The following is a 19,280-nucleotide window of genomic DNA, read 5'->3' as shown; positions in this document are numbered from 1 at the left end:
TAACAACAAAAACTAAAACAAAATTTCAAAACATCATACAGGAGCACCTGTACATGGTACATGCACTGTACACTGTCATCCCTAAAGCACTCATCCAGAGCACAAGACAATCTGCATTCAGTTGTCTGAATAACACTGGCACAATCTTCTCCTTCAGTGAACTCAGAGAAATCAACAGTATAACTATCTTAACTATTTTTTTAATATACCTCTACACACAAATGTACATATGTTGTTTCTTTCAGCTTCTCACACTAACGGGATAATCTGATGTTTACACATGTGTGTCTTATTTACTTTATTAGTGAGTATGGTCTCAAGATGCATCTCTTTACCTATAAAAGTCTTCAGTTTATCCTTCTTTATGGCTGAGTACTACTCCACAAAGTGCAAAATCTTATGCTCATTTTTGTAAGAGTATCAACATTCAAAAGGATGGAAGAATGGTTTGTATTTTCTTTTGGTCTTATTTCTGTTTTGTCCAATGAATATACACCATTTTTATTCTAAGAAACAAAATAACAAAAGCTGGATGGAAGAAGGGGAGGTGGGAGGGAGTGAGACAGGCAGCGGTGCTTACCCATAATCCACAGATTGGGAGAACCAGCCGAGGACAGGGTGCCAGTGGGTCAGGTTGGATTTCTTCTGGGACACGTATTTCTGACAGTAGCACAGCATCAGGGTGAGCAAGCTCACAAACCCGTCTGTCTCCTCCTCTAACACCTGGGGGCTGAGGGAGCCCAGCTGTAGGATGTTGCCTATAAAGAGAGAAGGTGGAGCCCTGCCCTCTGTGGTTTAGGCTGCCACAGTGCGTACGCAGGAGGAGAGTCCAAGTGAGGGCGCCTGCCCGTGCTGACGACCACAGCGCGGTGCAGGGGTAGGAAGGAGGCCAACCCAACTGCAAGTCCTGGCACCGCGGAGATGAGGTGCATGGCCCTCAACCTACCTCTTAACTCTGTTTCCTTATCTCCAAGACTGGAATAGTGATTCCACCCTCCATGAGTATTATACATTAAAAACACAAAAAATGTCAGCCTCACAAAGGTATGGTAGTATTTACTTAGCATAACACTTTGCTCGTACCCTTTGGGTGAAGACTCTCGTCAGATACTCCCTTTACAATTTAGCCACAAAACCTTTTTCCATCTGAATTTCTTTTCATTAGGCAACGGGAATTATGCATTTCGCTGTTTCTAAATAATTCTACCCATAAACCCTTCCATCGAAAATGAAACATCGTGAAACAGGTAAAGCAGGTGCTGCTCTGCTCTAAGCCCACAGAAGGGTCCCCTTTCTTCGCCTCTGGAAATATAAATTATCCAGGCAACTCACATTTGCATTTTTCCCCTGGCTGCCAGAAGGCAGAAGTTGAAACTGCACGTTGATCTAGAGCCGCTTACCTAGCTTTCCAGGATCATTTCCATACAGTTTTTGATTTCACATGTTTAACTGTCTTGATACATGTTATTTATGGTAAGCACTTCAAACTGTTACTAAAAAAAATGCATAATCTCTAAGCAGGTGGAAAGCAAAAGATCAGGGCTTCCTCTGCTGTCCAGAATCAAATTCCAGACACTGACACTCACCCATTACACACAGTGTGTGGCATCCTTCTAAATTTTCACATATGTCAAGACATCGATCTTCATCTCTTAAAAATATGATGAATTTACGAAGCATGTCATGAGATTCTAAAACAGTGAGACGCTGCAGTGAGACAATGGGACACTGTTAAGGTGGCAACTGACAAGAACAGTTTCCCACTGTCGCATGAACTTGACTGTTTACAGATCGCCCCCTAGTTATGTGGGATCAAGCACCCAGGACACAAATGAGAACCTGCTTCTTTGGGCTGCTAACATTAAGTGTGCCCACAGTGGCTAATAGCTTAGAAGAAAAAACCACAAAAACTGCCTTGGAGTTTTGGGGAAACTCACAAAGTCCACTTACCTCGGGGGTCACTGCACTGAGGTGAGTCACGAGGGCAGGCACAGACATGATGTGGATGAGGAATGGCCGAATCAGATTGTCTGAAAACTGTGCAGCAATCACAGGGCTGGACAAAGACAGATCGCTTATTCAGACAGGTTCACTACAGAGCCTGCTAGTTCCTAGAAATTATGCTACACAGGACTTCTAGTAAAATGACAGGTTGAAATGGGGACATGCACCAGGGGAACGGTTAAGTCTGTGACACTGAAGTATATGATGCGAGACTACAGAGCCATGAGAAATCAGTTTTGGCTGGATGTGTTGGTATATGCCTGTAATCTCAGTATTCTGGGAGGCTGAGGCAGCAGGATCACAACATGGAGCCACAACTGGGCAATCCAGCAACTTAGTAAGACCCTGTCTCAAAATAAATAAACAAGGGCTAGGGATGTACACAGAGCAGAGGTCCTAGGTTCAGTCCCAAGCATCACACACACACACACCCAAAGACATAAAGAACAGGAACAGGACTTCTGGAGGACCTTAATTATAGCTGAATTTCATTTGAGTGGGGCTTACCAAAATGTCCACTTGATAATTCATCAATAATATATACTTGAATTAAGCAATTTATTTCAAAATATAGTCTAGTTGATACTAACATTTACAAATATGTAAACACAAAAAAGATTAGAAAGGTAGATAAAAACTGTATCTCTGCCTGTAAAAAAAAAAATCAAGATTTTTTTCTTCTTTATACTACTGTCCTTTACATGGGCTTTCTGCAATAAGCATGTATTATTTCCATAATCAGAAAAAGGTAAATATATCAAAATAATTACCTCTACCTCACAGTATATACCGAAATTAACTCAAAACAAATCACAGATCTAAATGCCACTTTTGTGAACTATAAAATTCATTTCCCCCCCAGGACCGGCGATTAAACCCAGGTAAGTCTACCACTAAACTACATCTTCATTTTTATTTTGAGATAGGCTATCGCTAAGTTATTCAGGCAGGACCTGAACTTGGGATCTTGCCTCAGCCTCTGGCAGTGCTGGGATTACAGGTGTACGCCACTGTGTGCAGCCTAAAACTGTAAAATTCTTAGAAGAAAACAAAGATAAATTATACTTTATAAAAAAAGTTTTGTGATTCAGAAGATACTACCAAAAAAAAATGCAAAGGCAACCTGCAGAGTGAGAGGAAATATTTTCACATTATGTATCTTAGGGAACTTATACCCACAATGTAAAAAGAACTCATACAACTCAGTAATAAAATAAAATCCCACTGTAAAACAGCAATAGGATCTAAATCAACATTTCTCTAAAGATACACAAATGGTTAATCTGCACATTACAGATGGCCAACATCTCTAACCGCCAAGGAATCTGAAATGAAATGACAGTGAGATACCAGATTACACCTACCAGGAAAAAAAAAAAGACAACAGGTGTTGGTGAAGACGTGGAAAACTGGAACTTGCATACACTCCTGAAGGGATTACAAAATAGCACAGCCACTTTGGAAAAGAGTTTGACAGTTCTTCAAAAAGTTAAGCAACCATGACTCAGCCATTCTACTCCTAGAGATACACCCAGGAGAAATGAAAGCATATGTCTACACAGAAACTTGTATATAAATGTTCATAGCAACAAAATCCCTAACAGCCAAAGAATGGAAACAACTCAGACATGGAATAACTATACAATGGGTTATTTGGCCGTAAAAAGCAATGAATTTCTAGTAATACAGTTGAGCTTGAACATGTTATGCAAAATGAGAAAAGGCAGTAACAAAAATCATGAATGTATGGTTGTTTATGTGAAATGATGAGAAACAGGCAAGTCCAAAGGGACAGAAAGTAATTAGTTGTGTCAGAGATTGAGGGACAAAGCAATCTGATGACTGATGGAGATGCAGGTTCTTCTTGGAGTAATAAAAATATTTCGCAGCTCTGTGAATATACTATGTATTACTGAGCCATACATTTAGTGTGAAATATGTGATAATGTGAGTTATATTTTAATAAAGATGTTATTTAAAGAAATACTCAGAGACCATGCAAGGAAAAAAGATAACAAGAACTTACAGGGGGAAAATGGTTTCCAGCTAATGTGCGCACAGTATTAATGATACTCACACTACTGGAATTCCAACCATACACTTTTGCTTACAAGAAGACTATATTTGAGACGAGGAAACTTTATAAGGATGAAATGCTCAAACTCTCAGTGTTAAGCACTTGTCTACCTTCATAAGGCTGAGCAACAAAGCTAATCTGAGCTGGCCAAGCTAAAAGAGAATCCAGTGGTTTTCTGCACATGAGAAAGAAGTTTAAAACAGGACTAAGCAATCCCCAGATAGAGGAAAGCATACCATAAGAGAATGGCACTGAAATCAACGGGTTACTTCACATTTGCTTCAGGAGAGGGGCCTAAAAGGGCGGTGCGTTCTCTGTGGACTCTCACAGGAACCTAAGGATTCCACGCTGGGCTCGCCCAAAAGTAACGTAGCCTGACTGAGATAAGAGCGACCAGGACTGAGGAGTGGGGAGTGAGATGCCTTGTGAACTGCAGGGGCGCCTCACAGGAGACCTGTCGCAGGTCACACACACCCCAAACACTCCTGTCCCCTGTTACCTATTTTCCCGGCAATGGATCAACAGACTCTTTCTTTAGCTTAGTTGTAGTTGTTGCTCTTTAGCCTCTTTGATGAAAAATGGTGATGAATCAAACGTATCATAAGTGCACTGCTAATGGTTATGTATGGCATAGCGCCCACAGTGCAACCAGGAAGCAGGAAGGTATGCAAGGAAAAACAGAAGCCAGGGCCAGGAGTATGTGGCAGTGTCCCTGGGCCAGGGAGGGGCTCAGATAATAAATGCCTGGTGGTCTGAGCAACAGCATGGGTTTGGAAAGGTTCCTATATGTCATTTATTCAAGATATATGTACTGTTCATAGGCTACAAAAACTGTGTCTGATATGTAATGGGCTCGAGTCGGATGGCGCGGGCTTAATTCCTATCCTAGCCACTCCTGGGTGTGTAACCAAAAGCAAGCGGTTTACATGCTCCGAGCTTAGTTTCCTCATCTATAAAATAAGACATGAAGAATGTGGCTCAGAGTCAGTTCACAGCCTGGTATGGAGGTGCATGCCTATTTCCTGGCACTTGGGAGGTTGAGGCAGGAGGATAGCTGCAAGTTCGAGGCCAGCCTGGGCTACACGGTGAGCTCAGAGTGAGATCCTGTCTCAAAAAAGTCAGTTTATGCTTATAGTCTTAGAATATGACTGAATTGCCAATCACATTTCAGAATTTAGTGCTTATACCTGAACAGATCATTTTTGATTTTATAGTTTTTCACTATATTCCAGTAAAATGATACCACTGAACTGAACATCTTGTTTTATTTATTTATTTTATTTTTTTCCAGGAATTGAATTTAGGACCTTATGCTTTCCAGGCAGGACTTATGCTTTTGAGCTATATCCCTAGCCCTGAATTTTTTTGCACTCCTGAGCCATAAACTCGGCCCCTTTAAAGGATTTTGGTTGTGTTCAACTATGTTTGTTTAAGAAAAAAAGCTTTAGAAGAGCCTGGCCTTAGCTAATGACTGATGGGATCCAGTACTTAGAAGAATGATGGATGCTGTTATAGTCTTTTTTTTTTGGTACCGGGATGGAACTCACGACCTCACACTTGTCAGGCAGGCACTTACGTCCTGAGCCAAATCCCTGGCCCTTTTGTGATAGTTTTAAAAGGAGCAGAAATGTGGTAAAATTATTAGATATGACCATGTCTACAGTGAATCATGAAAAATTCTATGTCTGAGACTGTTTGTATCCACTACGGCTGTTTTCTCACTACAGTGGCAGAAGAGTAGTTGCCACAGAGGCCATGTGGCCACTAGCTGAGTGTCCACGACCTGGGTCTTCACAGAAAGTACTTGCTAACTCGTGCTCTAATCCAGTGATGGACAGCCTCTTGGAGACCAGTGCCCAAACTGCAACCTAAAAGCCACTTATCACAAAGTACTAACACTGCCATTAAACCTGAACACTGAAGTTTTAGTTTAGGAGAAAAAAATAAAACAAAACAAACCCCAACAACTCATACACTAATATCTTTTGTCTGAAAAGAAACACAACATGTGTGTCGTAGGTTTGCCACCACTATTCTAACCACTGCTTTCCAAGTGCTTCCTCAGAAAATGACTTCACAGGATATTACAGACACGTTCCACCTCCAGGAACGAGGCTGGGGTGGTCTGTGTTTGGATCTGTTGGGCCAACATCACATGAAACAAGTGTAAAGGCTCTTGTAATAACCACGGAAGTTGGTCTCACTGCTTCCAACAGTAAGGTGTGCTGCGGATTTGCAGGCGCGGCAGGACAGGTGGCTCTTCGCATGTGGCCTTGACCATGGCACCTTTTCCTCCAGTTCTTACTCATCTCCTCCCAAGTCAGCCACCCCCTCGACAGTTTATGAATATTCTGGACCCACTGATGAACACATTTTGCCATTTGACAGTTATTAGCACTGTGTAAGGAACTCTTTCGTTTCTTAGGTACCGTCCCTCCACAAACTGCTTAAGTGAAGGCAAGTATCAGTCTTGTTGCTCTTCCCTACTCTAACATGATGCCCTTTATGTTTTTTATTTAAAGAAAGACAAAACAAAACAGAAAACGGGCAGAAATAGCACATACTTTCAAATAGAAGAAATAAACAGTAATAAATCACTAGGTAATGTGTACATATTGTCCCCCCACAAACAGTTGTTCAAGATACAAAAGTGGAACATATAAATGGGAATTCAACCAGGGAGACTGCAAACAGTTCTGTTCAACTATACAACAAAACTAAGTCATATGGCTATCAATCCTATACTCTTAGACATGTACACATTCATCCATATCTTCATTTACGTTGAGAACTAACAAAACTTATTAGATTAAAATCCTTCTGAACAAAGATTAATAATATTGCTGGATTTCACATCATGACACTCCAGAATCAGCACTGGGTACTGCAGTGCCCCTTTCTTTCCTTCAAAGTATTTGTTCCTTTCATCATAACATGATGACCTTAATCTCTCCCTCGCCCTTGGCCGAGCCTCTGCCAGCTCTTAGGTTTCCTTTATTTGGTCAGTGAAGAACTCACGGGAAAAAGTGATTGCAACTGGCCACTGGCAGCATGAGTATCATTCATTTTGAGTATCTTTCTTAGGATCATGCTGCAAAAGTACTCCGGGGTACAGACAGAAGACTGAGTTTCTTACCGCAATGCTAGAGAAAAGGCTGCTGTTAACGTGCCTTTGGATAGACAAGGCCGGGATCTGGCCAGGCCTCGGGTCAACAATACCTGAAAAGAACATTCAGTTGGTCAGAGGACAAAACCTAGTTTGGAGCAGTTTGTACATTAAGAAATAGAAGCACGTACTGTGAGAACTAGAAGGAAAAATTGGATATCGAGTCTTAGTCTACTACTGTCTCCTTACTTTAAATAGTATATTGCTTTTTTGTTTGTTTTTTGAGACAGAGCCTTGCTATGTAGGCTGAATTCACTATGGAGTCCAGGCTTGCCTTGAATTCATGGTGATCCTCCTGCCTCAGCTCCCAAGTGCTGGAATTACAGGAATGTGTTACTATGACCAGTCTTAAATATTGTATTAATAAAAAGTTAAAAAAAAAAAAAAACACCTAACAATTGAGAGCTGGGCTTGTAGGCAAGTGCCTGTGGTGCCAGGTACCAGGAGACTGAGGTAGGAGGATTATTTGAGCCCACAAGTTCTAGGAGAGTTTGGGCAATATAGTGAAAACTTGTCTCAAAGAAAGAAAAAGAACCCAGGCACCATAGTGCACACTCAGGAGGCTCAGACTGAAGGATCACAAGTTCAGGCAACTTACCTAGACCCTGTCTCAAAACAAAAATAAAAACATCTGGGACTGTAGCTCAGGAAAAAAATCATCAGCTAATAACAAGAATACCTGATTTAAATTTCAAGACGATGTTATTGAGAAGCAGTTCATAGTTGCAGTATGAGGCAGGGGCTTCCTCTACTGAGATAAACTGCAGACAGATCACTTTTGGCCATCACACTACCTCATAGGGTTGTTGGGTGCAGAACAAGAAACCAAATCAGGAAACAGCCCATTGCAGGGCCAGGAAAAAGGACATCAAGACTACTTCTCAAACCCAAGAAGTCCACAGTGCTTTTAAACAGCAACCAGGCATCTAGCAATTCCCGGGGCTGGGTGGGGGGGGGGTCCAATCCAGCACAATCAGGTGTGGAGTAGACAGAAGGCTGCTGGAGGATAGAGAGCCAGAAATGTAATTCCAAACACCCATGAAGAAGAAACCTGAAGGAACAAGATACGAGACCTCCTTTCTAAGTTTAAATTTCAAAAGCATGGCTCACACTTGCAGCTGAAACTGTATCACTCTTGTTACAGGGATCCCAATGCTACGGTCTCCCCTTCCCTGAGCCACTGGGGACCTAAGGCGGGGAAAGGAGGAGAGGACACTAGGCATCAAACGCTTCCTATAGGAACTGTTTCTATCTGAGGGCACCAGATGTGTTCAAACCCGTGTAAAAAATCTAACCAGGCACTGGAGAATGGGAGGTCTCGTCTCATGGGGTGGCGCCACATACCTGCAACACAGAATAAAATCCGTGCTGATTGAGATGTCCCATTATATTTGCACAAATGTGGTTCATGGCAGGTCGAAGGTTCTCTCCTAAATGAAAAAAAAGAGTTTGAAAAAAAAATCTTGCCATAATGTCACCTGTTTAACTTGGACAGAAAATTAGCCCCAGGCCCAGGACTGTAAGGAAATGTGACACGGCCTGGCTTGGCTTCCTGCGCCCCTCCGTCACATCTGAACACACGGGGAGGCTCTGCTTATCCTGGTTCTATCTGTTCTGGAGAGCATGGCTCAAGTGTCACCTCTTGGGTGCTGGGTTCTTTCTTTCCCCCAGTGAGAAGGAATGTGGCTGGTCTCCTGGCTCCTGGCCATTTCTTTCAACTCCCTCCCAGGGCATGGTACTTCCTACTCTCCCTAGATGCCTCCTTTGTCCACTCAGATGTGAATTCCCTGCAGGGCTCACAATTCAACAATTTTTTAATTTAATTTAATTAACTATTTTTTTTTTAGCAGTGTCTCACTAAGTAGTTCAGATTGGCCATGAACTCACTATGTAGCCCAGCTGGCCTCGAACTCCTGATATCTTGCCTCAGCCTAAGGAATGCTGGGAATTCAGGTACGCACCACCACACCCGGCTCAACAATTTTTCAGATCCCTGCTAGAGTCTAGGATAGTGTCTAGAATAACCCTCTTTGCTCTGGAGCTTTGCATACACAGCCTCTCCTTCTTTCAGTCTCTACGTGCTTTACTGTGAACACTACCTCTCCCTCTGGCTTTGAGCCCAGACATCACTTCTGCAGGGGAGACTGAGCCCCAGGCCAAGGAAGCTTCTCCAATCCTAGTGAATACGCTAATTCCTTAAAGCTCTTCCTTCCAAGCACTTTCCATACTTATTATCATCTCAGGGATGCATCTTAAGATACAGCACTTGTCTGGGTTGGTTCCAGAATTTGTATCAAAATTCATGGGAGCTCAAGTCCCTTATATAAAATGTAGTATTTGTACAGAACCTACATACTTCCTCCTACATACTTTAAATCATTTGTAGATTACTTATAATAACTAATACAATATAAGTGGTACATATTTATTAAAATATATTGTTAAGGAATGATTAGAAAAGTCTCTACATGTTCAGTACAGGCACATTTTTCAAATTTCAAATATTTTGATCCATGATTGGCTGGCTGAACCCATGGATAAGGAACCTCAAAAATGGAGGGATAACTCTATATGAGGAACTTCTATTTAATATCTCTAGATTCTAAATTCTGCATGGATGAGAGCACCCAAAATCCCTAGAGGGCATGGCCTTTTCTGTTTTTCTCATCACCATATCCCCCATACCTGTGGGGAGGCAGAGCCTGGCATACAGCAGGCTATCAACTGAATGGATGAATAGAAAAGAATATATGAAACGTGTAATCGGAAGGTAGCTTTACAATACACATTTTATGGGCAAAATAGAATTATCTGCTTTAAAGGTTTTCAAATGAACGTTATCATTGACAGGCTGAGGTGCTGTGGGAATTATAAAAAAATGGGATCAGAAGAATTGCACCTTTAAATATAAGTTTGAATGGGGGCAAGTGTAATACACAATACTGCCACATTCTGGATCCTGCCATGTCGTCTACCGGGAAGTTCCAAGAGCACCTTGTAGCCTCAGAGCCTTCCTTGAGGTTTGTGGTTGGAATACTGCTTAAGAACAAGAGGAGGTGCGCCATCCTCTATGCAAAGGCAAGTTAGGAAGGATTTGGATTGTGAAGCAAGTCCCACCGACCTTTCCCTCGGAGAATTTTCCATGTGGAAGTGTCTGTGAAGGTGACAAGCATGGTAAGGTACAGTGTGATGAGTTTGGAGTCCTGTAAGATTTCAGGCTGGAAACAGTAAAAAGAGGAAGATTAAGACTCTACTGTCCCGTCCCAGACAGTAAACACCCATTTTACAACTTTCTGGAGCACTCCGACTAGAGTAACTGAGTGAGGACTGTATTCTTTTCCTCTCTTGGGGAATGACCATCGTGGAGTCAGATGATGAGGATTTCACCATGCTAGTGCATAACCATGTAACCACTCTTGGGAAGTAGGATGTCAGAGCTGGACTACCACATGTGCATACTTTTTTCTGTGTCTGAACACTGCAGCAACTGTAGAAAGGCAACTGAGCCCAAATGGACTCTGAGTTCTTGCTTCACTGCTTACTAGCTGTGCAATCTTGGGCAAGTTTCTTAACCTGTCTGTGCTAGATTTCTTTATCTGCTGATTAGGAATAGTAACATGGTTTCCTCGTGGGGTTGTTGTGAAGAAAAAATGGATTAATGCACCCAAGCACTAACCTTAAGCCAGCACATGGATAGCTTCATATGTTGTTGGTTACTATTATGATTGTTCACTGTTTCACAAGAGTAAGTCAGGCAAAATGCTTGCCTGCTTTCCAAGCTCACAGACCTATACCACCACGCACCAGGAACGGAGCCTGGAGCCCATCAGCTCAAACCCCTAAGCTCACGGGGAACAAGAGAGGGGAAGTGACTTGACCAGGGAGGAGTGGGCAATCAGCACACCAGCACTGAGCTCCAGGCGTGGTGCTCTTTCCTCCTAATATCTACTTCTACACACAAACTATTCTTACGTTTTCAGAGTAGCAGAACCTGTTCTCAGAGAGAAACTCTGAGGGAGTGTAAGTACATAAAGCAGGAAAAAGGGTCTGTCTGGCCTAAGTGGAGGAAGGGAGTAACCTGCTCGCCTGCCCTCGGCTTACGGCAGAACCTCGGGGCTCCAAGGGCCAGGTGTGAAGACCACACCTCCCTGCCCTGATGCCTTCCCCGACAGGGTGCCTGTGGCTTGGCACTGACTGTGTTGGGTGGTTGTGACTAAGAGCCGTTCACGAGCACCCGAATAGCTGGGGATTGGGTGGAGTTTGGGGACATTTGCTCCAGCACTCAGGTACAACCTGGGTCCTTGAACAGCCTTTGTCCCTGAAGCTTCTCTCTCCCTGTGTGCAAAGTAGAAAGGCCACCCTTTGTCTCTGCTCACATTCCTTCTACCATGGCATCACACAGGGGCAGGCACAGGACCCAGGACCAGCCTGGACCAGCAACACTGGCACCTTGCTCTTCCCATTCTGACTGGTTCAGGTCTGAGCCCCGTGTCCCACTGGGCTTGTGAGAGGTCTCCCGAATTTTTGAGCGAGTAGGGGAGGTCTCCTTCTTTCTCCTCGGTCAAGCCAGCATGGATGTGAGGCTGGAACAGCTGATTGCCATGATGACAGCAGAAGAGGATGCAGGGCCTCCAAAAGGGAGCAGAGATAACAGAAAAGAACAAGGAGAATCTGCAAGTCCTAAGCTCTAGGACTTTCCAGCGGTCCAGCTTTAGAATACATTCTGTAACAAAGTGTTCTTTCCTATTTAGCATGTTTCTGTATGTTAGCTCTAGTAAAAGGTCTGACGAATATTATAATACAATTAATAGAGTATTTATTACATTGAAAGATCAAGAAGGAAGACAGGATTCCCTGGTATTGAGACAATGGCAAGTGCAGTCAGTGCTCAACAATACTAAAGTGTTAAACAACAGTACTAAAGAAGGGTTCACACTGATAAGAGCGTCTATCTTGCTCTCTCCCAGAACAGTGAGCCAATAATAATTCTTTACTGGACCCTGAATGATAGCTCTCCAAAGCTAAAATCAATGAGGGAATGATGTAGATTAAAAATATACACTGACGGTTCCAGCGCATCACAGATTGACAGGTTTGTTTTTACCTTCAGCTGCTGAAGAAACTCACAGCAATACCACAGAAGAGACTTGATCTGTTTAATCCACAGGAGAGTAAGATCCTTGGAAAGAGCCAGGGACACATACCACACCTGTAAGAGAGGAGGGGGGATGTGAGGGCAGTTTCAGGCGCCCTACTACACATGTTCCCACTACTGGAACAGGATCTCTTAGCTGGTGTCAGTGCCAGGTAAGGTGCTGAGGGTGAGTGGGTGAATAAACAGTAATTAGGACTTATTTTAATACAAAATCTAGGGATAAAATATCTTGTAAGGGAATGTACTGTCTTGAGTGAGAGGAAGAGCAGAACACAGCTTCTTGGGACAATGAAGACCAAGGCTTCATTTAAATTCTCAATGTTTTCCATCCACCCAGGACTTGTGTGTGTGGCCCTCAAGAGCCCAGGGGAGACTCCAGCTCCTGAACCACATACCTTAGGCTCATTCTCAGCGTCCATGCTGCTCAGGATGCAACGACACAACTTCTCAAACCTCTGCAGGGGCATAAAAGAGATCATAAAGTCTCACGAGTAACCAAAAATCAAGCAGGAGATAAACATATAAATAAATTCAGTGGGCATCTGACATGAGCAATCTGCCAGGGAACTCACGTAAGTGAACAAATTTGGTTCCTCCTTATTGATGTGGAAATTGAGGATCACAAGAGCTAAAGACAGATTCTCAAATAGCTGGCCCCTCCAGAGGTGAAGGCTGAACCCCTCCAGGGGTGTTTTGAAATGTGTGTTTCACATTAAAAATCCAGGGTAGGGTTTTTGGTTTTTTGGGGTTGTCACTGTTTATTTTTGCAGTGAAAGCAGGGCCTCAACCATAGTAGGCAAGCACTCTTACCACTACGCTGCATCCCCAGGACTGCGGTGTTTTTTGAAAAGTGAAATTACATCTGAAAAAGTGAGCCTGGACTAGCAGCAGACTGGCAGCTGTTCCCTAACTTGTGCCCTGCAGTCTGCCATTCTGTATGCCTCACGAATGCTGACATTTGCCTCACAGCCATCAGCTGAAGCTTGTTATCTCAGCACTTTTATCCTGCTGTGCATAAAGGAAGAAATCAGAAACTGGAAAACAGGTTGTACGTGGCTGTACGACTTTCAGATCCACCCCTAGAAATGAGACGGCCCTGCTGTTTCCTCCTAAGACAGGGATCACCTGCCTGAGCTTGTCTGTGCTCATCTACCTGACAGGGTGTTCAATGCCCACGCAATCCTCTCTGCCACGCCAGGAGCTCCATAAGGCTAGAAACCTTGTGCCTTTTGTTCTTGTGGAGCCTCAGTGGTATCCTCAGTATTATTACAGATAATTATCTGCCTTTCTGGGGCTGTATTACAATTACAATTGGATTCCAGGCCAATCATTCTCATCCTGAAGGTGGAAACTAGTGTTTTTGGTTTGGCTTGCAATGTGTAAATCCAAAACCAAACCAAACCAAACCAAACCAAACCAAACCAAATCAAAAAGTTCAAATTAGGTACCAACTTATACAAACTGGAACATTAAGCACGAAGACCCAGGTCTCCAATGTTCGTTCTTGTTTTGGCAGTACTGAGGACTGAACCCAGGACCTTCACAATGAACTACACCCCCAGCCCTTTTCTCATTTTTCACTTTTAGTTTTGAGACAAGGTCTAAGTCATTAAGTTGTCCAGGCTGTGTTCATAACTTGAGATCCTCCTGCCTCAGTCTCTCATAATACTAGGACTACAGGCATGCACCATTACACACAGGCTGTCTCTTTAAAAAAGTACAGTATAAGTCCACCACTGGAAGGAACCTAGCATGTGCTTCCTTTTGGATGACAGGAAACAAACACTTTGATTGTACTTTACCATCACTGTCAGTTACTGTTTTCTTTCATATATGGCGTCTCTGTTTTGTTTGGCAGCCCAGGGGATTGGATCGTGAGCCTCTGCACTGAGCTACATTCCCAACCTTTTAGAGACAGGGTCTGAGTTGCACAGGCTGGGCTTGAACTACCAATCCTCCTGCCTCAGCCTCCCAAGTGCTGGGGTTATAAGCATATGTCACCATGCCTGGCTTCACATACGGTGACTTTTACTTGTATACCTAGGTTGCCTGGCTCCTGTATGCATCTAAGTCCTACTTGTGTTTGTAATAGTATGAGAAGGTCTCCAAAGGCCATGGCCGGTCCCAAGAAAACAAAAGGAACAGGAAGTAGGGGTAAAATACCCACTTCGGAGAGTTGCTTCATGGACAAAATGAGTGAATATTTATGAAATGCTTATAAAAAGTCCTGGCACTTGGATTTATATATGTTTGATATCATTACTTACCTCCTTATCCTCTTTAATTCTGAATAAGAACAGCAGTTTCCTGGCAATCTTAAAAATATAAAGCGCACTTCTTTTACTGGACTCAGAGTCACCGCCTTGTAAAAACTCATCAATCTCCTTCCTAGGGAGGGAGAAGAGGAAAAACAAGACATTCCAAATTAGGAGCTCACAGCATCTGGAGGCACTGCCAGGGGAAACTCACTTTTTGTTTTCTTAATTGGGAGCAAGAGAAAAATGTGCCGAGCTCCTGGAACCCACCTGATGTCTCTATGCAGTTGACGCCGACACAGGAAACTCCGCACGTGGGCCTGGATCTCCACAGCTGCGCGCTCCCGTTCCTTCTGAACCAGCCTTTCTTCTCGTGCCTGCCGGGTTCTGTCGATAAACCATGCTCTCGAGGTCTGAGATACAGTGAACATGTTGGCAAACTCACACAAACCCTGCAAGGAAAATGGTGAGGAGCTGCTGTGGATGGTTGCGTGAAGCACACACAGAAAAGGGCACAAGTGCAAAGGGTGGGCAAGGACTGGGGCAGTGGCACAGATATTCAGGACCTTCTAGCACCTTCCAAGAGGCTCTTGGCAACCCTGGCACAGCACAACTTTTTTTTTTTACAGCACAACTTCTTACCGCTTCCTTTCAGCAATTTAAATCAGGGATGCTATAGCCTGTACTAAATGATTATATTTTCTTAATAGATGGAGCATACACACTGCCTGGCATAAAGTACTGGAAGACTCTGTACAAGTTTAATAAAGGAGCAAAGCACAAATCAATCCTTCCATAGAGCTCTGGTTCAAAGCAGGTATCCTTTAAGTCAAAGATTCCCAGATATAGTATTTGAATTTTCTGGAAAAGTCCACCATATTTGGGAAGCTAACAATAAGCAGTAAAGTATTTTGTCAAGAAAAAGACTTGAGGAAAAAAAAATCAAACATGGTTATTTATTGTCAGTATTATTTTAGCTATCCGTTCACTCAACAAATGTTTACTGGTGCTTATGCTGTGCCCAGCACAAAAAGTCTTTTCCTTTGAAGGGGTCACTTTAACATTATAAAGGGACAATGTATCCAGGTACAGTGGACCATGCCTATAATCCCATTACTTGAGAGAGGAGGCAGAAAAGACAAGTATGAGGCCATCCTGGGCAACGTGAGATCCAGGTGGCAAGATTCTATCTCAGAATAAAATTTTAAAAAAGGGCTGGGTGTGTCCTCAGAGGGGAATGGTTACCTCACATGCACCAGGCCCTGAATGTAATGCCTAGTATGGGGAGGGAGGTTTTAGGGGCAGGACTGAAACAAACTTCAGAAATCCATTTCTGGAAAACTTTCTTTACCAGGTTAAGTTATGCAAAGCAGCACTTATGCTGAGACATCATCCAGAATAAAGTTTGTGCTCCTGCCACACGAATACATTTGGGGATTTTTTGGGGAGGGGTACTGAGAATCGAACTCACAAGCTTGTGTTTACCAGACCACATTTAGGGATTGTATGGCCCTTTCTCAACACTGATTCACACCTGTCAAGCAACACCAGTACTGCCAACATGTGAGTCTGTAATCAGCAATTTCTGAAACAATAAGAGCCTGTCTAACCACGAGAGAGAAGGTTGGAGAAAGAAAGGCAGCTGTCCTCTGAGTTCTTTACTCTTCTGTCCAACGATCTAGAGACCTCACCTGACAATCTGCCCATGCAGCAGATGTGACAGGGTAACCATTCGTGATTTTGCATAGGCCACACAATTGAGGACAGCTTCTCACATCAAAGGAAATTTTTATATTTCTGACAGAATCAGAATCCAGATTTAAAGTTTTATGTCCTGTTTTAGTTTTAGTTCACATCTCATCTAAATGTTAAGACTATCTCTCCACTGCTTGAAATGTAAAGGGAAGAGGTTGAAAACAGTTCTAAAGAAGTTGCTAAATTAAAAGTTTTACAGGCTCTAGGATGGCAAACAAAAACAACAGGTGATAAAATATTAAAAAGCCGCTGAAAATTTTGACATCTTTTAATGTGGTGGAAAAATGTTTATACTCTTGAGTAGAAAAAATAGCTGCCTGTCAACCATACAATCCCAGTTACCTGATGGAAAAAAACAATATGCAGGCAGCTGTCAGACTGGATTGAAATATGCCAACATGTCATGATTGGTTAAACATGAAGGCCCTGGGTCAATCCACTGCACTATGCATACAAAAAGTGGCTGTTTTCAGGCAGTATAAGATTTTGGCAAATCTTTCTTGTTTCTATTTTCTAAATTTTCTAGACAGCATATGGTAATTGGCATGACACAGAAGGACATGGGATTTGGAATCACAAAGAACTGAAGCCAGTATTGTAGAGACTAAGTCTTTGTCTTTACTTGTTAATTGGTTTGAAGGCCCATTATGAGTACAGAAATGTGTTATCAGGCACTGAGATGCTGACAGACCACAGTCAAGAAGTCTAATCTATGCATTATTTTCATGGATATGTATTTTTTTTTTTTGGAACTCTTCTGCAGGAACTCCCATCTGTAGTCACTAAGGTTCTTTGGATAGAAGTAATGCCAGCTCCCTAAAGTCCTTCACTCATCAAATTTTTTCCTATCAAGTATCTTAAACCAGTCCTGGCACTTGGGTTACAAAGTCCTTGCTCTGGTCATAACAGCTTCAAGCTCCTGAGAGGTACAAAGGAGCAGGGCCCAAGCCAGGAGCACAACGTATGATCTCTCTATAACATGCACCTTATGGGCAGGGGAGGAGGAAGGGGGATCAGCAAAGGGAGCTACTTCTTAATGGAAAGACAGGAGACTGCATGCAAACTGTGCCTGATTACCTGTAAGCCTATCTCAAAACTTTTACTTCTCTCAGGGGACTTGGGAGCCTAAGATCTCTTTCTTGAGATTACCATCCTCTCCACATTACATGTTGGTCTCTGTTTATACTGTGGTTTATCTCATTTTTTCTTATACACCTCCTCCACTTGTATAATGTGTACTACAACCCATCAAAGGAAATACATAGTCAAATACCAACTACCTATTTTCCTAAATGCTACAGAGAATGAAAGAAAATGACTTGGATTAGAGTACCTGGTCCCTGTTTCTCTTTAGTCCTCATTCTACCCCTCATTTTACCAATTTATTCATACATGTTTACACATATTTTAATTATATATATAAAATACACCCCAAGGTTAGATCACTAACAAGTGGCAGAATTATGATTTTAATATTGTCAGGATTTAAACGCTATACTACCTCTATATTCCCATGATACCTGCTCAAAATCAGCCTTTTCTGGTTGAGGTCAACTTCACGGAGAATTACAAAAGCTCTTAACAGTCCACAGAGTATTGTCCCAGGGTTAAGTACCATGATTAACTATATAATGACTTTATTTTTCCTTAATGGCCATAAAACTTTGTTACAAACTAACCAGGCACTGTACAAATAACCAATTTTGTTTTCTCCACAGCTCCATTTGTTAGATCTTAACAACTTTTTTCTTTTAAACTCAGGAATACACAACAGGACTCAGAAAAACCATTAATATTAGTTATCATTTATTGAAAGCTACAGTCTATCTAGGTGGGTGCTAGTATCAATTCCATCTTCAGTGGGGAAAATGAGACGCAGAGACATGACTTGCCAGAGTTCTATGGGCTTCTAAATTTGAACCCAAAGCAGTAACTTATTGGTAAGTACAGCACACAAGATCCAGAGCTCCTCCTTCACAGAAAGGCAAAGCAAAGAGAAGCTAAGAACGCAAGGCTGTCCATGCAGCTAAGTTCAACTCGAATTACGACTGAGCTTTTTAAGCAGCCGAGTTTTAGGTATGGTAGGAACTAAAACGTACGATATAACATTCTCCAGGCAACAAGCCAGTTATTCCATTTACAGAGGTGGAAACTGACAGTAAGAGAGGTGAGTGGACTCAGGGTCACAAAGCAAGCGAATAGAAATCGGTCTCGTTTGAGTGACACCGGAGGCCCAGTGTCTTTCCTCTGCATCAACAATCACAACAAATCCCTTTCGTCCAGTATTAGTTCTCTCATAAAGGGCAAAGAAAAAAAGAGGTGGAAAGACCCCTGGGGATCGAAAGCCAGCCCACACAACTGCCCCTCCGACTGACCGAGCAAAGACTAAGGCTCCAGAACCACCTCCCTCAAAGGTCCGGCCCCACCCAGATAACCGAAGACCCTTGTTCCCACTTGCTACCCGCAGACCGTAGATCTTTATCCACTCGAGGCCCCGCGCTCGGGGTCCGGGCTGCAACTCCCACCGCCTCAGCCCAGTATCCCCGAGTTCTGCCAGACCCGGGGCATCAGCCACAGACCCACCGCCATCTTGCCCCGGGGTGTTCGCTCCCCACACTCGCCGGGAAGCAAGTATCTGATTCCTGGACACAACAGTTCCGCAGAGCTTATTTGCCCGGAAAGAAAAACCTCCTTACGCCTCTCCTCTCCTCTGACAGGTGACAAACCTAAACATTCAGGAATGGGGTAAATTCCTAACCCAGTCTAGAGGAAACGGAATCCATCCCGACTGGGGAGGATACAAAGAAAACGGTAATATCTGCGATCACATCGGACGCTTTAGGCAGGTGTCCTCTGAGAGGCGGAAGT

At 43.0% G+C, this 19,280-nt stretch overlaps 1 protein-coding gene across 6 annotated transcripts in view; it reads right to left on the bottom strand.

The window, feature by feature from the left end:
- Ube3b (ubiquitin protein ligase E3B) overlaps positions 1 to 19,280 on the bottom strand; it is a 52,059-nt gene that overhangs the window by 32,545 nt on the left and 234 nt on the right. Inside the window, exons 1-11 of one of the 6 annotated variants that reach the window (XM_013141709.3) lie at positions 19,171 to 19,275; positions 14,928 to 15,109; positions 14,670 to 14,790; positions 12,798 to 12,857; positions 12,352 to 12,456; positions 10,369 to 10,465; positions 8,592 to 8,677; positions 7,218 to 7,300; positions 1,951 to 2,056; positions 1,587 to 1,707; positions 581 to 758 (exon numbers count right to left, since the gene is read on the bottom strand). In XM_013141709.3, the coding sequence (XP_012997163.1) occupies positions 581 to 758; positions 1,587 to 1,707; positions 1,951 to 2,056; positions 7,218 to 7,300; positions 8,592 to 8,677; positions 10,369 to 10,465; positions 12,352 to 12,456; positions 12,798 to 12,857; positions 14,670 to 14,790; positions 14,928 to 15,088 (1,118 nt within the window). In that variant the 5' untranslated portion in view covers positions 15,089 to 15,109; positions 19,171 to 19,275. Of the gene's footprint in view, positions 1 to 580; positions 759 to 1,586; positions 1,708 to 1,950; positions 2,057 to 7,217; positions 7,301 to 8,591; positions 8,678 to 10,368; positions 10,466 to 12,351; positions 12,457 to 12,797; positions 12,858 to 14,669; positions 14,791 to 14,927; positions 15,110 to 18,870; positions 19,051 to 19,108; positions 19,130 to 19,170; positions 19,276 to 19,280 lie in introns of those variants that run through there. The other 5 variants (XM_063225813.1, XM_063225815.1, XM_063225812.1 and 2 more) reach the window with 5 other exon arrangements.

Source organism: Cavia porcellus, unplaced genomic scaffold (assembly GCF_034190915.1).
Source record: "Cavia porcellus strain 051 isolate PalLab524CR breed Dunkin Hartley unplaced genomic scaffold, mCavPor4.1 scaffold_16, whole genome shotgun sequence".
In the NCBI taxonomy this organism is placed as follows: domain Eukaryota; kingdom Metazoa; phylum Chordata; class Mammalia; order Rodentia; family Caviidae; genus Cavia; species Cavia porcellus.
The sequence above is the reverse complement of the archived record's forward strand: the minus strand, read 5'-3'. Positions and strand labels throughout refer to the sequence as shown.